The following is a 20,375-nucleotide window of genomic DNA, read 5'->3' as shown; positions in this document are numbered from 1 at the left end:
ATACTCAAATCTATAGACTAGTAACTATAGTAAATCAATGAAAGACCATCCAACTGGGGCATTCAACCAGAGTGCAGATGCTAAAAGAAGAAACAATAATATAAATAAATAAACAATAAATATCAAGAACATGAGACGAAGAGTCCTTGAAAGTGGTCCATTGTTTGTGTGAACATTTCAATGATGGGCAAGTGAAGTTATCCCCTTTGATTCAAGAGCCTGATGGTTGAGGGGTAATTACTGTTCCTGAACCTGGTGGTGTGAGTCCTGATGCTCCTGTACCTTCTTCCTGATGGGAGCAGTGAAAAGAGAGCATGTCCTGGGTGGTGGGGGTCCCTGATGATGGATACTGCTTTTCTGTGACAGCATTTCATATAGATGTGCTCAATGGTTGGGAAAACTTTACCCATGATGGACAGCACCATATTCACTACTTTTTGTAGGATTTTCTATTCAAGGGCATTGGTGTTTCCATACAAGGCTGTGATGCAGCCCATCAATATACTCTCCACAACACATCTATAGAAGTTTGTCAAAAAGACAAACATTTTGTGGGTTTGTGTGTGTGTGTATGTATTTGTATATTGGTCTGAGTGGGTATTTCTCTGAATAGGTAAAACTAGAGAGGTGTGTTCTTGTTTGAATAAATGAGTTAGTGTTAGGGCACTTCTTTCTTAGTTTTGATATATGTCAGCGATTTGAATGCAAATGGGTGGATTTGCAAGTTTGCAGATGATACCAGGAATGGGGAAGTTGTAGGCAGTGTAAAGCACTATGAAAGGATTCAGCAGGGTATAGAGCATTTACAGATATGGACAGAGAAATGACAGATGGAGTTTAATCGGGAAAGTGTGAGGTGTGGCACTTTGGGAGATTGAATGAAAGGCAGAAGTATACAGTTACTGTGCTAATGTTGATGGTGGTGTTATATACATATCCATATTAATTCTATTTAGCAGCGTTTGGTCTATATCCTCCTATGCTTTGGCATTTCAAGTGCTCTTCTGCATAATTACTTTCCACTACACCCTACTGATGTGCGGTGGAGAGTATATTGACTGGCATCACAGCCTGCTATAGAAACACCGATGTCCTTGAATGGAAGGTTCTACAAAATGTATTGGAATGGCCCAGTCCAGCATGGGTAAAGCCCTCCTCACCACTGAACACATCTGCATGGAGTGTTGTCTGCCAGGAAAGCAGCATCCATCATCAGGGACCCCCACAACCCAGGGCATGCTCTCTTCTCCCTGCTGCCATCAGGAAGAAGGTACAGGAGCCTCAAGACTCACATCAGCAGGTTCAGGAACAGTTATTACCCCTTAAACCAAAGGGGATAATGTCACTCAACTTTTTTGCCCCATCATTGAAATGTTCCCATAACCTATGGACTCGCTTTCAAGAACTCTTCATCTCATTCTCTTAATATTTATTGTTTATTTATTTAATTATTATTATTTATTTCCTTTTGTATTTGTGCAGCTTGTTGTCTTTTACACACTGCTTGAACACCCAAGTGTTCTTTCATTCTGTTATAGTTATTCTATTATGGATTTATTGATTATGCCTGCAAGAAAATAAATCTCAGGGTTGTATATGGTGACATATATGTATGTTGATATAAAAAGTATTCACCTATAAAAAGTGCCTATAAAAAGTATTCACCCCACCTCCATTGGAAGTTTTCATGTATTACTCTTTTACAACATTGAATCAGAGTGGACTTAATTTGGCTTTTTTGACACTATTCCGACAGAAAATGACTCTTCCGTGTCAAAGTGAAAACAGGTCTCTACAAAGTGATCTAAATTAATTGCAAATATAACACAAAGTACTCACCCCCTTTAATATGACGCACCAAATCATCACCGGTGTAGCCAATGGTTTTAGAAGTCACATAATTAGTTAAATGGAGATCACCTGTGTGCAGTCAAGGTGTTTCCATTGACTGTAGTAAAACTACACCTGTGTCTGGAAGGTCCAACTGCTGGTGAGTCAGTATCCTGGCAAAAACTACACCAGGAAGACAAAATAACACTCCAACCAACTCCGCAAAAAGGTTAATGAAAAGCACAATCAGGAGGTAGATACAAAACATTTCCAAGGCACTGAATATCCCTTAGAGTACAGTTAAGTCAATCATCAAGAAATGGAAAGAATATGGCACAGCTGTAAATCTGTCTAGAGCAGGATATCCTCAAAAACTGAGTGACCGTGCATAAAGGGGACTAGTGTGGGAGGCTGCTAAGAGACCTATGACAGCTCTGGAGGAGTTACAAACTTCAGTGGCTGAGATGGGAGAGACTGTACATACAACTGTTGCCCGGGTGCTTCACCAGTCGCAGCGTTATGGGAGAGTGGCAAAGAGCGAGCCACTGTTGGAAAAAGCTCTAATGAAATCTCGGCTAGAGTTCGCCAGAAGGCATGTGGGAGACTCTGAAGTCAGCTGGAAGAAGGTTCCGTGGTATGATGACACCAAAATTGAGCTTTCTGGCAATCAGACTAAATGCTATGTTTGGCGTAAGCCAAACACCACACATCAAAATCATTCCATCCCTACCGTGAGGCATGGTGGTGGCTGCATCATGCTGTGGGGATGCTTCACTGCAGCAGGCCCTGGAAGGCTTGTGAAGGTAGAGGGTAAAATGAATGCAGCAAAACACAGGAAATCCTGGAAGAAAACCTGATTCAGTCTGAAAGAGAACTGCAACTTGGGAGAAGATTTGTTTACCAGTGAGACAATGACCCCATGCATAAAGTCAAAGCTACTCAGGAATGGCTTAAATACAGTAAAGTTAATGTACTGGAGTGGCCAAGTCAGAGTCCAGACCTCAATCCAATCGAGAATTTATGAGTGGACTTGAAAGAGATTGTCCATTCATGATACCCATCCAACCTGACTGAGCTTGAACAGTTTTGTAAAGAAGAATGGGGAAAAATTGCAGTGTGCAGTGTGCAAAGCTGTTGGAGTGATGCACCATCAATAACTCTCTCTGAGACGTAAAGGCGAGATATCGGCTTTTATTGACTGGAAGAAGGAACAAGCAGTGGTTGACCACCATACTACATCCTGGAGACACAGAGGCTGGGCTCAGACCTCAATCGCCTTTATACAGGGGTCTGTGGGAGGAGCCACAGGCGCAGTCAGCAGGGAGCGTATCCAGACAGGTATATGTAGTTCACCACATGGAGACCTATCCAAACAACACACACAAAATGCTGGAGGAACTCAGAAGGCCAGGCAACATCCGTGGAAAAGAGTACAGTCGCCATTTTGTGCCAAGACCCTTCTTCAGGACAGAGACTTATCCACACTGGGCTGTAATTGCTGCCAAAGGTGCATCTACTAAATACTGACTCAAAAGGGGAAGTACTTATGCAATCAATCATTTTGTGTTTTTGTATATTTGTAATTAATTTAGATCACTTTGTAGAGATCTGTTTTTACTTTTACACGGAAGAATCTTTGTGTCAAAAAAGCCAAATTAAATCCACTGTGATTCAATGTTGTAAAACAATAAAACATGAAAACTTCCAATGGGGGGGGGGGGGGTGAATACTTTTAGTAGGCAGTGAATGTTATGAGAGATCTTACCTCCACCACTCTCTCAGGCATTTTCAATCACTGTCTGTGTGAAAACATTCGGCCTCAAATCTCCTATGAATTTTCCAATCCTTACTTAAAGCCAGTGTCCCCTGGCATAGGCACCTTGCTAATATACGGTACCTCACTAACAGTAAGGCTCCCACTACCAATCCACTGGCCACAGTATGTGGGACCATCCCCCACTGAGGGTCAGTATGTTTGGGGCTGTACCCTGTGAGGATCAGTGTGCGTGGGACCGTCCCCTAGTGAGGGTCAGTGTGTATGTGAGACTGTTCCTCAGTGAGGATAAGTACATGTGTAGGACCATACCCCAGTGAGGGTCAGAGTCTGCATGGGACCATCCCCCAGTGAGGGTCAGTGTGTGCGTGGGACCATACCCCAGTGAGGGTCAGAGTCTGCATGGGACCATACCCCAGTGAGGGTCAGAGTCTGCATGGGACCATCCCCCAGTGAGGGTCAGTGTGTGCGTGGGACTGTCCCCCACTGAGGGTCGGTGTGCGTTGGACCGTCCCCTAGTGAGGGTCAGTGTGTGCGTGGGACTGTCCCCCACTGAGGGTCGGTGTGCGTTGGACCATCCCCCAGTGAGGGTCAGTGTGTGCGTGGGACTGTCCCCCAGTGAGGGTCAGTGTGTGCATGGGACTGTCCCCCAGTGAGGGTCAGAGTCTGCATGGGACTGTCCCCCAGTGAGGGTCAGTGTGTGCGTGGGACTGTCCCCCAGTGAGGGTCAGTGTGTGCGTGGGACTGTCCCCTAGTGAGGGTCAGTGTGTGCGTGGGACTGTCCCCCAGTGAGGGTCAGTGTGTGCGTGGGACTGTCCCCCAGTGAGGGTCGGTGTGTGCGTTGGACTGTCCCCCAGTGAGGGTCAGTGTGTGCGTGGGACCATCCCCCAGTGAGGGTCAGTGTGCGTTGGACTGTCCCCCAGTGAGGGTCGGTGTGTGCGTGGGACCATCCCCCAGTGAGGGTCAGTGTGTGCGTGGGACTGTCCCCCAGTGAGGGTCGGTGTGTGCGTTGGACTGTCCCCCAGTGAGGGTCAGTGTGTGCGTGGGACTGTCCCCCAGTGAGGGTCAGTGTGTGCGTTGGACTGTCATCCAACAAGGCTCAGATCCATGGAGCTGTCATTCAATAAAGGTCAGTGTGTGTGTGGGAGGTGATGACGTTCGGGTACTCGTGGGGATTAGCCAGTGGACATGACCTGTGACCTTCACTGACCTCCATCAGCCGACGCTCCCCATCTTTGACTCTTGGACGAGAGCACAACCCCAGACCTCGGTCCTGTATCGCATCTGACTGGTCTCGACTTTCCTGATCTCTTGACGGTTTACAGCTCAAACTTTGTCCCTCTTGACAGTGCCTGTTCACCTTTCTCATCCTTCTGGTCTCTGTGGTTCTTCCAAGATCAATAGCATCTGGAGAGAAGGAACAGTGAGGTTTATGTCTGCTCAGAGGGTTACTTTTCGCTTGAATCTCAAGTGCTCATGTCAGCAGGTAAGGTAGGAAGAGAAGCAGAGCTAATGTTTCTGATCAAAGACCTTCTGTCAGGAGTGGGAAAGAAGTAAAAGAATCTTGTTGAGCTGTCAGGGTCCCTAGCGAACTCAGGCGCAGGAATCACAGAGAGTTCTGCAATTCAAACTAATGATTTATTACAGAGGTCGACCGGCAAAACTAACAAGCACTCGGGCAAACTATACAGAGTCTTGAATAACTGAAATCACTCACGATATGTAGGAGAACTTGGGTCTGAGTTTTACCAGACAAGGATCCACGATGACAAGAAAAAGAGGGGTTGGCAAGCCCCCTCCCCCCCCCCGAAATACACCCTGGAGCCCACAGGAACTCAGGACCAATCAGACATTGAAAATCCCGTGCTAATTAAATTACACCAAATTGAATAAAAGTGATAAGTACAAAGAGAGTTTAACAATGTGCATGATCGCAAATGACATGCCTGCAACACCAAGTAAAAAACCGGAAGAGCCAGTCAGAAGACAATTAGACATAAAAGGTAAACAATCCGAGGAATGCTGCGTACTGGTGAGGTTACGCCGAGAAAATACAATTCCCATACTAACTGGGAAAAAAAGCTTTTCTTTTTCTTTCAAAGATAACCCCTGGCAGGGAAGATGGGAGAGGGAGATGCCTCTAATAGGGAAAAACTGGGGTGATCAACATTTTAAACAGTGTTATCTGGTCAACAAGTGAATGGAAAAAAAATAGAACAGAACCTTATTGTTATTGCTCAAGAGAACAAGATTGTGTTGCTACTCCTATCCATGTAAAACAGATGTTGACAATTAATTTTTTAAAAGCCCACATTTAAATGCAACACATAATTTAGATCATCCAGAACACTCAAAGGCCATTGGCAAGTGAGGGTGTAGCATTATTCAGCTGCACAACAGCCCTGGGGAAGAAGCTGTTTTTTCGGTCCTACAGTCTTTGCCAGGATGTTTCTGTATCTCCTCCCGGATGGCAGGAGATTAAACAGACACTGTCCTGGATAGGCTGGGCCTTTAATGACGTTACGAGCGCACTGTAGCTATCAACAGTTGTAGGTTGTCCCCAGGTCCTGTGGTTGAATCCCAGCGATGCTGAGCAATCCTGATCACCCGTCGGAGTGCTTTGCGACCTGTCGTCCTGCAGCTGGAGCACCACGTTGTCAGTCAGGCAGGACGGTAGCGTAGTGCTTAGTACAACTCTTCACAGTACCTGGGTTCAATTCCGGCCACTGCTTGTAAGGAGTTAGTACGTTCTCCTCGTGTCCATGTGGGGTTCCTCCCACAATCCAGTTGGGTGGGTCAATTGGTTGTTGTAAATTGTCCCATGATTAGGCCCCCGATTTAATCGGTGGATCGCTGGCAGCAGGGGTCGAAGGGCTGGAAGGGCCTATTCCGCATTGTATCCCAATAAATAAATAAACAAAACCCCAGATCACCGAGTGTGGGGCGAGGCAGTCACTTACCCTGCCAATGCCCACCGCCGTGTGTCTGTGTCTGTACACCGCGGGGTCCTTGTTCACCCAACACGCTGATAGCTTCAGAGGCATCCTGACGTCCCACGGCCACCTGGAGAGGAGTAAGGCATGGCATTTAACACCCTCGCACTCCGTCTGATAGACACACATGCACGCTCACATGTAGTCCAACACACACAGTCTCAGTCAGGCCGAAAGACACACATACAAACACTCACATTCAGTTTGAAACATACCCTCTCCACAGAGGCCATGGGTCACCGGGTTGATAGCTGGGTCAGCGACGTTCAGAAGGCCTCAGATCAGTGGTCGGCAACATGCCGGTCACTCATCAGGGAAGGACTGAGTTCGATCCTGACGGGAGGACACTTTGGAAATTCTAAGATTTGTGTGATTATTGGACCATAGTTTATATTTCTCTCTTTCGGTTTCCTGTGCTTTCTCTCCTGTCGCTGATTGGTTGGTGGGTGATATGTTCGTGTTTGTGAGAGGGAGCGGTTGGGGGTTTGCGGCCTGAGGTTCTTGTTGGGTTTTTTTCTGTGTGGGTGATCTACTCAGTTCTGTGTGGGAGAGGGGGAGTTGGGGATTTGATGCTATTGTCGCAGCTCTTAATGCGAGGGAGGGGAATGGGGGTTTGATGCTATTATCTATTTTGTTTTGCGAGGGAGGGTTTGGGTCTTTGATGCTAGTGATGCTGCTGTTTTCTGCCAGGGAGGGGATTGGGGGTTTGGGGTTCGATGTTCCAGCCACCACTTTCTCAGTGGGTGATCTGTTAGCTTTTCTGTAAGGGAGAGGATGGGAGGGGGGGGGCGGTTGGGTTTGCAAGTTTTGTTTCTTCTTCCTTTTCATGTGGGGATGTCTTTTCTTTTTTTTCTGCATTTCATGGCTATCTGGGGAAGACGAATATCAGAGTTGTATTGTACATGCATTCTTTGACAATAAAGTGAACCTTTGAACCTTTACTCACACTGACGGACAAAATTCCGACACTCACAGACGTGTACACACATCCATGTACACTCAGGCACGGGTTGGCAGCCAGTTCCTCTCTCATAATGACATCACTTAGGCCCACACTACAATTAAACACACAGGCCCAGTCTCGCATATGGACGCACAGAAAGATGCACTCGGACACTAATGGACACATTAAATGGCTGCAGTGAACTGTCCCTCATGTGTGGGCAAGTGGCGGAATGCTAGAGGAGTTGTTTGAAAGATGAGGAGAACAAAGTGAAGATTAGTAGAGTTAGTATCAATGGATGGTGCACAATTGATGGGCTGAGTGGCCTCCATGTTGTATGCCTCTATGATATGTACCCATCACGTGCGTCACTGTTGTATCCACACACACACACAGATACAATAACATACTTACACATGTACAGATGGACAAATGTGCTTGAATGGGAATGCACAAATTCTTGCACATCGACTCAAACGCAGACAAGTACAACGATGTGTAAATCAGAGAGAAGTTTGAAAGTTGAGACGTGCAACATAGGTGAAGGTTCCAACCTTACAATTCAAGTAAGTTACAAATTAAACATCTGGTTGGTTCCGTGACCCTGATCTTAACCACGACACACCCCAACGTGACCAGCCGGTGTTGGAAGTTGGGTACCGGCTCCTGACCCGGGCATTAGGGAGGAACCGCATTGGGCTGGTTGGAGAGATCTGCCCTGGGCTGTGGGATGGATCTTGACTCGGGCGTGGGAGCAAGCTGACCCGGAGTCAGCCAGTAGAAGTTGAACCCAGGCAGTGGGGATGGGGTATTAGTGTGGAATCAGAGCTATTCAGAGGAAGGGAACTGACCAGGGCTGTGGGAGAATCTGCTGAGGTCAGGTTCAGGGGAAGGCATGGGCAGGGGGAGGTGCCAGTCATGAAGCAGTAGGAGGGGCCAGACTGGGACAGTGGGTGGGGCCAATTCTGAGCAGAGGGAGGAGCTAAGGTAGGACAGGGAGTGGACAGTATCTGGGGCAGTGAGAAATCTACCACACCCCCACAAGTGGCCAAATCTACAAAGGGTCACAAACCTGAAAGGCATGCTGCTTTCCTTTCTGCAGATGCTGCCCAACTTGCTCAGGTCTTTTTTCCACCATTTTCTCTCTTATTCCAGATTTCAAACATCTGTATGTTTTGGCTATATATAATTCTCAGTGGAAGGGATTTTCCCAGGCCCGACTGAGCTAGTCAGAGCAGCATTGGCTGGGGAAGGGGGCGGAGTCAGTTGTGGGAAGTGAGAGGAGCCAGACCCAGGTACTGGGGAGAACCTGGCTGGGGCAGTGGACCAGTCTCGTCTCACCCTCTGTGGCGTGCTGGAGTCAATCTTCGCCCATTGCCAGTTCTTCTGACTCTTCCTTCTCCTCTTCCCCACCAGGCTGGTCAGCATGTCTAAAAATTAGAAGCAGATCATTCTTAGTGTTGCACAGTTGTTCCCCGCCCCCCTCACATTAAACCCTACCTAATCTCCTCCGTGACTCTTCTCTCCCATATCCCTGTCCCCTCCCACATTCCCTGACATGAGTCCAAAGCAGGAGAGACCCCTGGGAGGGGTATGGAGGGCTTCAATCCAGGTGCAGGTGGCTGGGACTAGGAAGATGATTTGGCATGGAATAGATGGGCTGAAGGGCTTGTTTCCATGCTGTAGTATTCTGTGGCTCTGCGACTAAATCTATATCTGCATAACAGGGTCAGAGGAGATGAGGTTTCCTTAGGGTAGTGCAAGTGATAGAGAATATCAGGAGGTAAAGAAATATCAGTGAAACCTATTTATCTATCTATACATTTATTTATTTAGAGATAAAGAACGGTATAGGCTGTATGTTTTTGGACTGTGGGATGAAACTGGAGCAACATTATTTATGTCATGGAGCCTTACCAGGTTGGGAACACCTGCTCTAAGCAAAGAAATTTTTTCCTAATCGCCATCTAACCTGGTTGCCCCTAAATCTGAAACTATAACCTGAGTTCCAGATAACCCCCATTGGGGAGAACATGCTCTCAGAATCCACCCTGTCATTTATAACCATATAACAATTACAGCACAGAAACTGCCCATCTTGACCCTTCTAGTCCTTGCCGAACGCTTACTCTCACCTAGTCCCACCAACCTGCACTCAGCCCATAACCCTCCATTCCTTTCCTGTCCATATACCTATCCAATTTTACCTTAAATGACAATATTGAACCTGCCTCTACCATTTCTAGTGGTAGCTCGTTCCACACAGCTACCACTCTCTGAGTAAAGAAGTTCCCCCTCGTGTTACCCCTAAACTTTTGCCCCTTAACTCTCAACTCATGTCCTCTTGTTTGAATCTCCCCTACTCTCAATGGAAAAAACCTATCCACGCCAACTCTATCTATCCCCCTCATAACTTTAAATACCTCTCTCAAGTCCCCCCTCAACCTTTTATGCTCCAAAGAATAAAAACCAAATAAAGAATAAAAACTTGTTCAACCTTTCTCTGTAGCTTAGGTGCTGAAACCCAGGTAACATTCTAGTAAATCTCCTCTGTACTCTCGCTATCTTGTTGACATCTTTCCTATAATTCGGTGACCAGAACTGTACACAATACTTCAAATTTGGCCTCACCAATGCCTTGTACAATTTTAACATTACATCCCAACTCCTATACTCAATGCTAGTTAATATACTCAATTATAAAGACATACAGCACAGAAACAGGCCCTTTGGCCCAAGTCATCGATGCTGCCCCATTTGCTTGCACTTTGCCCATACAGCTCAAAAACAGGGGTGCCCAACCTGGGGTCCACGGACCTCTCGGTTAATGGTTGGGGTCGATGGCATAAAATTGAGAACCCCTGTTATAAACCTTTTCCATCCAAGTGTTGTCATTGTACCTATCTCGACCACTTCTTCAGTGTTCCATATGAGTGTCAAGAAATTGTCACTCAGAGTTCTCTACACTCCCATAAAGTCACCTTGCAAAGAATGTAAGTCCACCCTACTCAACTTTCATCATACAGCAAGTCCTTCACCACAAGAATTAACTTTCTCTACTCGGTCTCCAATGAAAATATAATTAAAAAATGCTATTTCCAGTAGCTGACAGCATTTGCAACAGAGTGATGAATTGACTCTGAAGTAAATATACTTTGAAGTAAATGATCCAATTACAATTATGAAAATGTAGAAGGGTGGTCAGAGTCGGGAGATGAACATTCGGGGCACTCAGCAATGATTGTCAGAAAAGATAAAGGAGGTGGTGTACATTATTGATGAGGGAGGAGGCTAGTCCAGCAGTGGGAGATGACCTTGGCTCTGCAAATTATAATATAGAATTAGGAGCAGTTTGGGCCCTGCTAAATAAAAGTTAGGATGGCGGGATGGGGTACATCTCTACCAAAGGAGGTGTATGGCGCTCCTTCCCTCTGCTAACCGGCAGGTCACCCTTGGGCGAGGTGTAGCACCTGCTTAGCACCACCATCTCCCTGCCCCCCCCACCACTGATCAGGGTCACATGAAGCCATGGGGGCAGGTGGTGGATGGTCGTACGAGCAGCCGGTGCAGATCACAAGACCTGGTTATGCGACCACTGACACCAGGCAGACAATTTCTGAAGAGTATTGATAATGGCTGGGGTCACCCGTCTTGTAAAGACTCTGCCCAGAAGAAGGCAATGGCAAACCACTTCTTTAGAAAAAAATTAACAAGATCATGGCTAGAGAAAAGAGTAAGAACAACAGCGTGACGTGGGGTCTTCCTCATGGGCAGATTTAAAGATACATGATCGTCCAAACTATACGGTACATAATGATAATGACAATGATGATGACATGCATAGACTGCCCAATAATCATAGAGTTATACAGAATGAGAACATACTCCTCAGCCTACTGAATCTTCCTGTCCACTCAGCACCCATCTACACTAATACTGTAATAGAGATAGCAGGTTGAGGGGTGCAGTGGGTAGGTTGGCTTGGTATGGTAGAAGGGTACAGTGTGAGGGTGAATAACAGTGTGTGTGATGTACAGTGTGACAGAGCGATATAACGAATGGTGGGGTAAGCTGTGTTGGTCAGATACGGCGTGAGGCTGGGGTACAGTGTAACAGTTGGTACAGGGTGAGGGGGATGCACTGTAAGAGTAGATTGCAGTGTGATGTAACATCCAGAGTATGGGTGTCTGGTGTAACAATGTCTATATGACGTAATGGCCATAAGATATAGGAGCAGAATTAGGCCATTTGGCCCATCGAGTCCATTCCACAATATCATCATGGCTGATCCATTTTCCCTCTCAGCCCCGATCTCCTGCCTTCTTCCCGTATCTCTTTATGCCCTGACTAGTTAACAATCTATCAACCTCTACCTTGAATATAGCCAGTGACTTGGTCTCCTCAGCCAATTGTGGCAACGAATTCCACAGATTCACCACTCTCCAGCTAAAGTACTTCCACCTCATCTCCATTCTAAGTTGGCATCCGTTTATTCTGCGCCATCTTCTGGTCTAAGACTCCCCAACCACTGGAAACATCCGCTCTAAGTCCACTCTTTTGAGGCCTTTCAATGAGATCGCCCCTCTCACTGAATGAGATACTCCAGTGAGTAGAGGCCCGGAGCCATCAAACGCTCCTCATATGACAAGCCATTCAATCCCAGGATCATTATTGTGACCTCCTCTGAACCTTCTCCAACGTCAGCGCATCCTTTGTTAGATAAGTTTGTGTAGTGTGTAGGCCCCCGTTAGTCTCGATAGACTATGGATTTACACCTTGGAAAGTTTCCGGGGCACAAGCCTAGGCAAGGTTTTTTTTAATGGAAGACCGGCAGTTGCCCAAGCTGCAAGTCTCCCCTCTCCACGCCACCAATGTTGTCCAGGGGAACGACATTACGACCCATACAGCTTGGCACCAGTGTCGTCGCAGAGCAATGTGTGGTTAAGTGCCTTGCTCGAGGACACACCCGCAGCCTCAGCCAAGGCTCGAACTAGTGACCTTCAGATAACTAGACGAACACCTTAACCACTTGGCCACGTGCCAATACGTTAGATAGGCATGACTGAAGGAAAAAGAATCTCAGGTAATAAACTTTACTTTGAACTTTCAAACTTTCAAATGTCTTCACATTGCATCTGTGCTTTTATATTCTAGTCCTCTGGAAATGAATGCTAACATTGCATTTGCCTTCCTCACCACATCAGTGACTCAATCTGCAAATCAACCTTCAGGGATTCCTGTACGAGGATGGAGTCCAGTGTGGCACTAGGCTACAATGTGAAATTGGGTAGAGGGTGACAGTGTAGGACAGAGAGAGAGGCAATGAGATATAGTGTAAGTTGGGGACAGTGGGAAGGTTGATTTGCTCTGGGATGAAAAAGTATAATTTCTTCTGGTGCGCACAGACAAAAAGTAGTGGATGAACTCAGCAGGTCAGGCAGCATCCGTGGAGGGGGATCATTTCAGGCTGAGGCCCTTCATAGGGATTGGAAATGAAGGGAGAAAAAGCCAGAATAAGAAGTTAGGAGGAGGGGAAGCAGAACAAGCTAGCAGCTGATAGGTGGAACCAGGTGAGGTGGAGGGTGATTGGGTGGTGGTGGGGGGAATGAAATAAGAAGCTGGGAGGGGATAGGAGGAAAAGGTGAAGTGCTGAGGAAGAAGGAATCTGATAGGAGGGGAGAATGGACTGTGGGAGAAAGGGAAGGAGGAGGGGTACCAAGGGGAGGTGGTAAGCAGGTGAGACGAGAAGAAGAGTCAAAAAATGGAACAGTAAAAGAGAGAAGGGGAACGGGGCGGAAATTACCAGGAGTTAGAGAAATCCTGTTCATGTTAACTGGTTGAAAGCTACCCAGAGAGAATTCTTCTGTTGTCTGGGGCTTGATATTTTGTTTATTTATTTATACACCAATCCCTGATTTAACTCTCTCCTAATCACGGGGCAATTTCCAATGACCAACTAACCTACCGACCGGTACATCTTTGGACTGTGGGAGCACCCAAAGGAAACCCGCGAGGTCATGGTGAGAACGTACAAACTCCGTACAGACAGCGGGTGGGCACACAATCACCCTCCAGTGCTATGCTGATACTGTGGCACTAGGGGGCAGCTGTGGGCCTGTTTTCCATCCACCATGCGGGCTGTTTAGATAAAAAAGTAATTTGATAAATAGCTCACTGCTGCACTGGCAAGACTCTCTGGAGTACGATCTGAGACATTATCATATCGATTAAGAGATAGAGACGCCTTACAGAGTTCTGGCCGACACTCTTGATTTGCTCACTGCTCACATTGCCTGCAAGATTTCTCTCAATCAATAACTCATGGTCTGCCAACAGTAAATAATTTGCCTTTGTGGAATCTGGCAGCCAAATGTTCCACCCTTATATGTCCTGTGAACTGGCAAAGTGGTCTCGAGTGACGAAGCTGTGCAGAGCCCAAGAGTCACAGAATGATTAAGGGTTATGGGGAGAAGGCAGGAGAACAGAAGAATGAAGGGTTAAAAAAACAGCCATGATTTACTGTCAGAGCAGACTCAGTGGGCCAAATGGCCTAATTCTGCTCCTCAAAAACGTGGTGTCCATCATTAAGGACCGCCATCAACCAGGACATGCCTTCTTCTCATTGCTACCATCAGGAAGGACGTGCACACACTCAACGATTCAGGAACAGCTTCTTCCCCTCTGCTATCAGATTTCTGAATGGATAATGAACCCATGAACATAACCTCATTACTTTTTGCACTACTTATTTAACTATTTAATGTGCATATATGTATACTTACTGTAATTCACCTTTGTTTCTCTATTAAAACTGATTGCAATGCACTGCTGCCTCAAAGTTAATAAATTTCGTGACATATGCTGGTGATATTAAACCATCATGGTCACTAGCCTCCTCAGCATCCAGGACATTTTCAAGGACTGATGCCTCAAAAAGGCCACATCCATCATTAAGGACCCCCGTCACCCAGGACAAGCCTTGTTCTCACTGCTACCACCATGGAGGTGGTACAGGAACCTGAAGGCACACACTCAGCGATTCAGGAATAATTTCTTCCCCTCTGCCATCCGATTTCAGAATGGACATGGAACTGATAAACACCACCTCACTACGTTTTTTTCCTCGCTTTGTTGTATACTTCTGTAATTACTGCAATTCATAGTTTTTGTAATTATGTATCTCAATGTACAGCTGCCACATAACAACAAATTTCATGACATATGCCAGGGTGACATATAACCATATAACCATATAACAATCACAGCACGGAAACAGGCCTTCTTGGCCCTCCTAGTCCGTGCCAAACTCTTAATCTCACCTAGTCCCACCTACCCGCACTCAGCCCATAACCCTCCACTCCTTTCCTGTCCATATACCTATCCAATTTTACCTTAAATGACACAACTGAACTGGCCTCTACTACTTCTACAGGAAGCTCATTCCACACAGCTATCACTCTCTGATTAAAGAAATACCCCCTCGTAATTCCCTTAAACTTCTGCCCCCTAACTCTCAAATCATGTCCTCTCGTTTGAATCTCCCCTACTCTCAATGGAAACAGCCTATTCACGTCAACTCAATCTATCCCTCTCAAAATTTTAAATACCTCGATCAAATCCCCCCTCAACCTTCTACGCTCCAATGAATAGAGACCTAACTTGTTCAACCTTTCTCTGTAACTTAAGTGCTGAAACCCAGGTAACATCCTAGTAAATCATCTCTGCACTCGCTCTAATTTATTGATATCTTTCCTATAATTCGGTGACCAGAACTGCACACAATATTCTAAATTTGGCCTTACCAATGCCTTGTACAATTTTAACATTACATTCCAACTTCTGTACTCAATGCTCTGATTTATAAAGGCCAGCGTTCCAAAAGCCTTCTTCACCACCCTATCTACATGAGGCTCCACCTTCAGGGAACTATGCACTGTTATTCCTAGATCTCTCTGTTCCTCTGCATTCATCAATGCCCTACCATTTACCCTGTATGTTCTATTTGGATTATTCCTGCCAAAATGTAGAACCTCACACTTCTCAGCATTAAACTCCATCTGCCAACGTTCAGCCCATTCTTCTAACCAGCATAAATCTCCCTGCAAGCTTTGAAAACCCACCTCATTATCCACAACACCTCCTACCTTAGTATCATCGGCACACTTACTAATCCAATTTACCACCCCATCATCCAGATCATTTATGTATGTTACAAACAACATTGGGCCCAAAACAGATCCCTGAGGCACCCCGCTAGTCACCGGCCTCCATCCCGATAAACAATTATCCACCACTACTCTCTGGCATCTCCCATCTAGCCACTGTTGAATCCATTTTATTACTCCAGCATTAATACCTAACGACTGAACCTTCTTAACTAACCTTCCATGTGGAACTTTGTCAAAGGCCTTGCTGAAGTCCATATAGTCTACATCCACTGCCTTACCCTCGTCAACATTCCTTGTTGTATGGTAGTGTAGTGTATGGTACACTACATGGTACTGTAGTTGTTAGCAAAACACCTTACAAGTCCAGCGAGCCGGGTTCAATTATCACCGCCACCTGTAAGGAGTTTGTACGTTCTCCCCTGTCATTGTGTGGGTTTCCTCTGGGTGCTGCGGTTCCCTCCCAGAGTCCAAAGAGATACTGTCTGGTAGGTTACTTGGTTGTTTTAAATTGTCCTGTGATTAGGCTAGGGTTAATTTGGGGGGTGGCTGGGCAGCGAGGCTCAAAGGCCAGTAGGGCCTATTCCACGCTGTATCTCAATAAATAAATAGACAGATAAATATTAAACCTGATTCTGATTCAACATTCAACAAGAAGCCTCAGAAGGTTGCAAATTTAGTCAGCTCCAATTTGGGTACTAGCCTACAAAGTGCCCAGGACATCTTCAAGGAGCGGTGTCTCAGAAAGGCAGCGTGCATTATTAAAGACCTCCAGCACCCAGGGCATGCCCTTTTCTCACTGTTACCATCAGGTAGGAGGTACAGAAGCCTGAAGGCACACACTCAGCAATTCAGGAACAGCTTCTTCCCCTCTGTCATCTGATTCCTGAATGGATATTGAACCCATGGACACTACCTCACTTTTTAAATATATATTATTTCTGTTTTTTGCATGGTTTTTAATCTATTCAATATACATATACTGGAATTGTTTAATTTATTATTATTTTATTTTGTTTTTTTTTCTTCTATATTATGTATTGAACTGCCGCTGCTAAGTTAACAAATTTGACGTCACATGATAATAAACCTGATTCTGATCTTATGGTGCCTCCTCGAACATGCACAGGAGGCAGCAGATCGTGCAGTCTGGTGGAAAAGCCAATCTGCTGGAGGAGCTCAGTGGTTCTATGGGAGGAAAGGAATTACCTGAGCAAAGGAAAAGTTCCGATGCAGGGTCTCAGCCTGAAACCTTGACGGTCCCTTTCTCCCCACAGATGCTGCTCGGCCCCCCGAGTTCCTCCAGCAGACTGTTGAATTGAGGATCTGTGCCTGTGGCGGGTACGCACCTGGCAGCTTGCCGTGACAGGAATCGATGTCCTCTCCAATATCGACAAAGGAATCCCACTCTAGGGGTAACGAGTCCAAACTGCTCGGGCTAGATCGGCCGGAGTCAACGTCATTTAGGTCCTCCTTGTGTGGTGGGGTACTCCTGTATTCACTGGCCTGCCACCCCTCCACCTTCATGTCACGGGGGTAGCCAGCCTTGCGGCCTTCTTTGTTGGGTAAATATTCAAATCCCTGGCGTACAGAAAAGCTAATTAATTGATCCATCCACTGAAACTGCCACCTCCTTCCCTCACCGGAGGCATTCGCCCAATCCTTTCAGTATTGCTCACCCACCCGCAGACTCATTCCAGCCACTCGAGTTGTTACCAAGGGGGTACACAGCCACTCCGCACTTGCCCCTCACGGTCGCACCCTCCACAACCCCAGCAGGCTTCCAGTCATTCGTTTATCCAGACACTGGCATCAATCCAGGGCAGCGATGAGATATACAGTCCGGCCACTGAATGAAAAGAGAGGGTTAAAGCAGATGGGGGGGGTTTAGGGAGAGAGGAGGGATAGAAGGGGTGGAGAGAGATGGGGGGCAAAGTGGAGGAGAGGGAGATGAAGAGGGTGAGGAAGGGGGTGAGGAAGAGGGAGGAGGAAGATGGGGGAGGAAGAGGGGGGATGAGGGCGGAGGAAGAGAGATGAGAGTGGGGGTAAGGGGGAGGAAGAGGGAGTGGGAGAGGGGCATGGGGAGGAGGGGGAAGAGGGGTATGGGGGAGGTGGAGGAGGCAGAGAGGGGTGGGGAGGGAGGAGGTGTGCAGATGGTGTTGTGCAGAAGAGCATCTTTGAAGTGGATGGGTTGCAGCAGCAGCCATGAGCATACAGCACTGTATCCTGTCAAAATATGAACCTTGAGGAGGTTTCACAGGGTAAAAGGAAACAGAAACAATGTAAGAGTTAACATCAGAAGAGGGAGAAAGATGGAGGAAGAAAAAGAAAGTATGGGTACAAAGGAGCTAGAACAAACAGAAAATAGAACCACAGAGAGAGAGATGCAGCCCAGTAACAGGCCTTTTGGTGCAATGTGTCCACGCATCCCATCTATACCAATCCCATTCTTATTGTTCCAATGTTCTCATCGCCTCCCCTAGGTTCCTCAATGAACCTACCGACCCACACGCCTCTCCTTCAATTCCCTGACCCCATCCAGAACACTTACGAGGTCACTGCACAGCAGTTTCTTGTGGAACTGAGCTATTCTTGCGAACAGCTCCTGCTGGAACTGGAGGAGATCCCAGACCTCGGCTTCAATGGTCACGGTGTCCGGGGACTCGCTCTTCTGGAGCAGCGTCTCCACCACGGACAGCAGCTCAACGGTCTTTGCCGTGATGCCAGTGATCTTCTGCTGGAGCCCCTGAGTGGGAAAAGAGAAAATAAAAAGCTTTGGAGACCTCCAGAGTGACAAGACAGATTCTATGAGACTGCTGTCAGTGAGGACACTGTTAATGACAGTCTAGCAGTGAGGGCCCGTGGGGATCCAGTGAACAAGAGCCCAGTCAAGAGACCTGACTCAGTGTGTTGCTGAGAGTCCAGCCAGTCGGTGTCTTAAAAAAACAATAGGACATAGGAGTAGAATTAGGCCATACGTCCCATTGAGTCTGCTCTACCATTTCATCATGGCTGATCCATTCCCCTCTCTAGCACATTCTCCTGCCTTCTTCCTGTAACCTTTCAATAACCAAGAACATATCAACCTCGGCCTTAAAGACAACCAAATATAGGCATCCATTAGTCTCGTGAGACCTGAGCAGGGTTGCATGGGAGACCGGCAGTTGCCCAAGCTGCAGGCCTTCCCCTCTCCACGCCACCGATGTTGTCCAAGGGAAGGGCACTAGGACCCAAGCAGCTTGGCACCGGTGACGTCGCAGAGCAATGTGTGGTTAAGTGCCTTGCTCAAGGACACAAACACGCTGCCTCAGCTGAGGCTCGAACCAGTGACCTTCAGATCACTAGACCGATGCCTTATCCACTAGGCCACGCGCCAACACCAGAACCAAATCTTCACACATCTTCACCACCCTCAGGCGAAAGAGAGTCCTCCTCATTTCTGTTCTAAATGGACGTCCCTCCATTTTGACACTGTGCCCTCTGGTCCTAGACTCCCCAAACGTAAGAAACATCCTCTCTACATCCACTCTATCTAAGCCTTTCAACATTCAATAGGTTTCAATAAGATCCCTGCTCATTCTTCTACATTCCACCGAGTAGAGGCCCAGAGCCATCATTCGCTCCTCATATGATAAGCCTATCATTCTTGTAAAACTCCTATAAACCCTCCCCAACGTCAACACATCCCTTCTTAACCAAGTGGCACAAAAGTGCTGACAGTAGTTCAAGTGAGGCCTTACCAGTGTGTTACAAAAGCCTCCTTGCTTTCATATTTTCGTCCTCTCGAAATGAATGCTGACTTTGCATTTGTCTTCCTCACTAACAACCCAACCTGCAAATTAAAATTCAGTGAATCCTGCACGAGAATGCCCAAATCCCTTTGAACTTCGGAGTTTTGAATTTTGTCCCCGTTTAGAAAAGAGTCGATGATTTTATTCCTTCTACCAAAGTGACCATACATTCCCAACACTGTATTGCACCTCCCACTTCTGTGCTCATTTTCCTAACCCTATGCAAGTCCTTCTGTAGCCTCCCTGCTTTCTCAACACTACCTACCGTCTCCACCTGTCTTCACTGAGGAATGAGCAATGAAGACCTGTCTATGGGGGCACTATCATTGGGGCCTAGCTTTGAGGAGGCTTCAGTCATTTTGACCCTGTCTTCATCCTCACGTTGACTACCTCCCCTCCATCCCATAATCATAATTGATGACCCTGCTTGGAACTCCCAACACTTGCTTTATCAGTATTCACTTAATTCCTCAGTGAAAGTAAACATTTGCGAGCAAGGCAGTTATTACTAATAACGCGAAACAGTGAAGAAGAGGTCTCCAGCTCACTGGACCTGCTCCACCACCCATCAAGGTCATAGCAAATCTTCCACCTAACTTCCTGCACCATCCCAATATCCCTTCATTCCCACGACGCCCAGAGAAGTATCAGTCAATTCACACAATAAGCCAACTTCCTCAGCCCTCTGGGGAAGAGAATTCTAAAACTTCACCACTCTCTGAGTGAAGAAAGTTCTCCTCATCTCTGTTATAAACAACCCCTTAGATTTAAACAAAAAATTATTTAGAGATTTAAAAAAAAAATTTATTTGGAGATACAGCTCAGAAACGGGCCTCTCTGATTCAGTAAGCCATGTGATGTAAGTAAGAGCCATGTAAG

At 46.6% G+C, this 20,375-nt stretch overlaps 1 protein-coding gene across 5 annotated transcripts in view; it reads right to left on the bottom strand.

Moving 5' to 3' along the window:
* Positions 1-20,375, bottom strand: part of LOC132381480 (nesprin-2-like) — a 68,413-nt gene that overhangs the window by 11,918 nt on the left and 36,120 nt on the right. For all 5 annotated transcript variants that reach the window (XM_059950918.1, XM_059950917.1, XM_059950921.1 and 2 more), the window contains 5 exons: positions 18,257-18,451; positions 17,055-17,286; positions 8,882-8,970; positions 6,565-6,667; positions 4,815-5,011 (listed from right to left, as the gene is read on the bottom strand). In XM_059950918.1, coding sequence (XP_059806901.1) covers positions 4,815-5,011; positions 6,565-6,667; positions 8,882-8,970; positions 17,055-17,286; positions 18,257-18,451 — 816 coding nt within the window. The remainder of the gene's footprint in view (positions 1-4,814; positions 5,012-6,564; positions 6,668-8,881; positions 8,971-17,054; positions 17,287-18,256; positions 18,452-20,375) is intronic.

Source organism: Hypanus sabinus, chromosome 26, assembly GCF_030144855.1.
Source record: "Hypanus sabinus isolate sHypSab1 chromosome 26, sHypSab1.hap1, whole genome shotgun sequence".
In the NCBI taxonomy this organism is placed as follows: Eukaryota; Metazoa; Chordata; class Chondrichthyes; order Myliobatiformes; family Dasyatidae; genus Hypanus; species Hypanus sabinus.
Note: the sequence above shows the minus strand (reverse complement) of the source record. Positions and strands in the feature narration are given on the sequence as shown.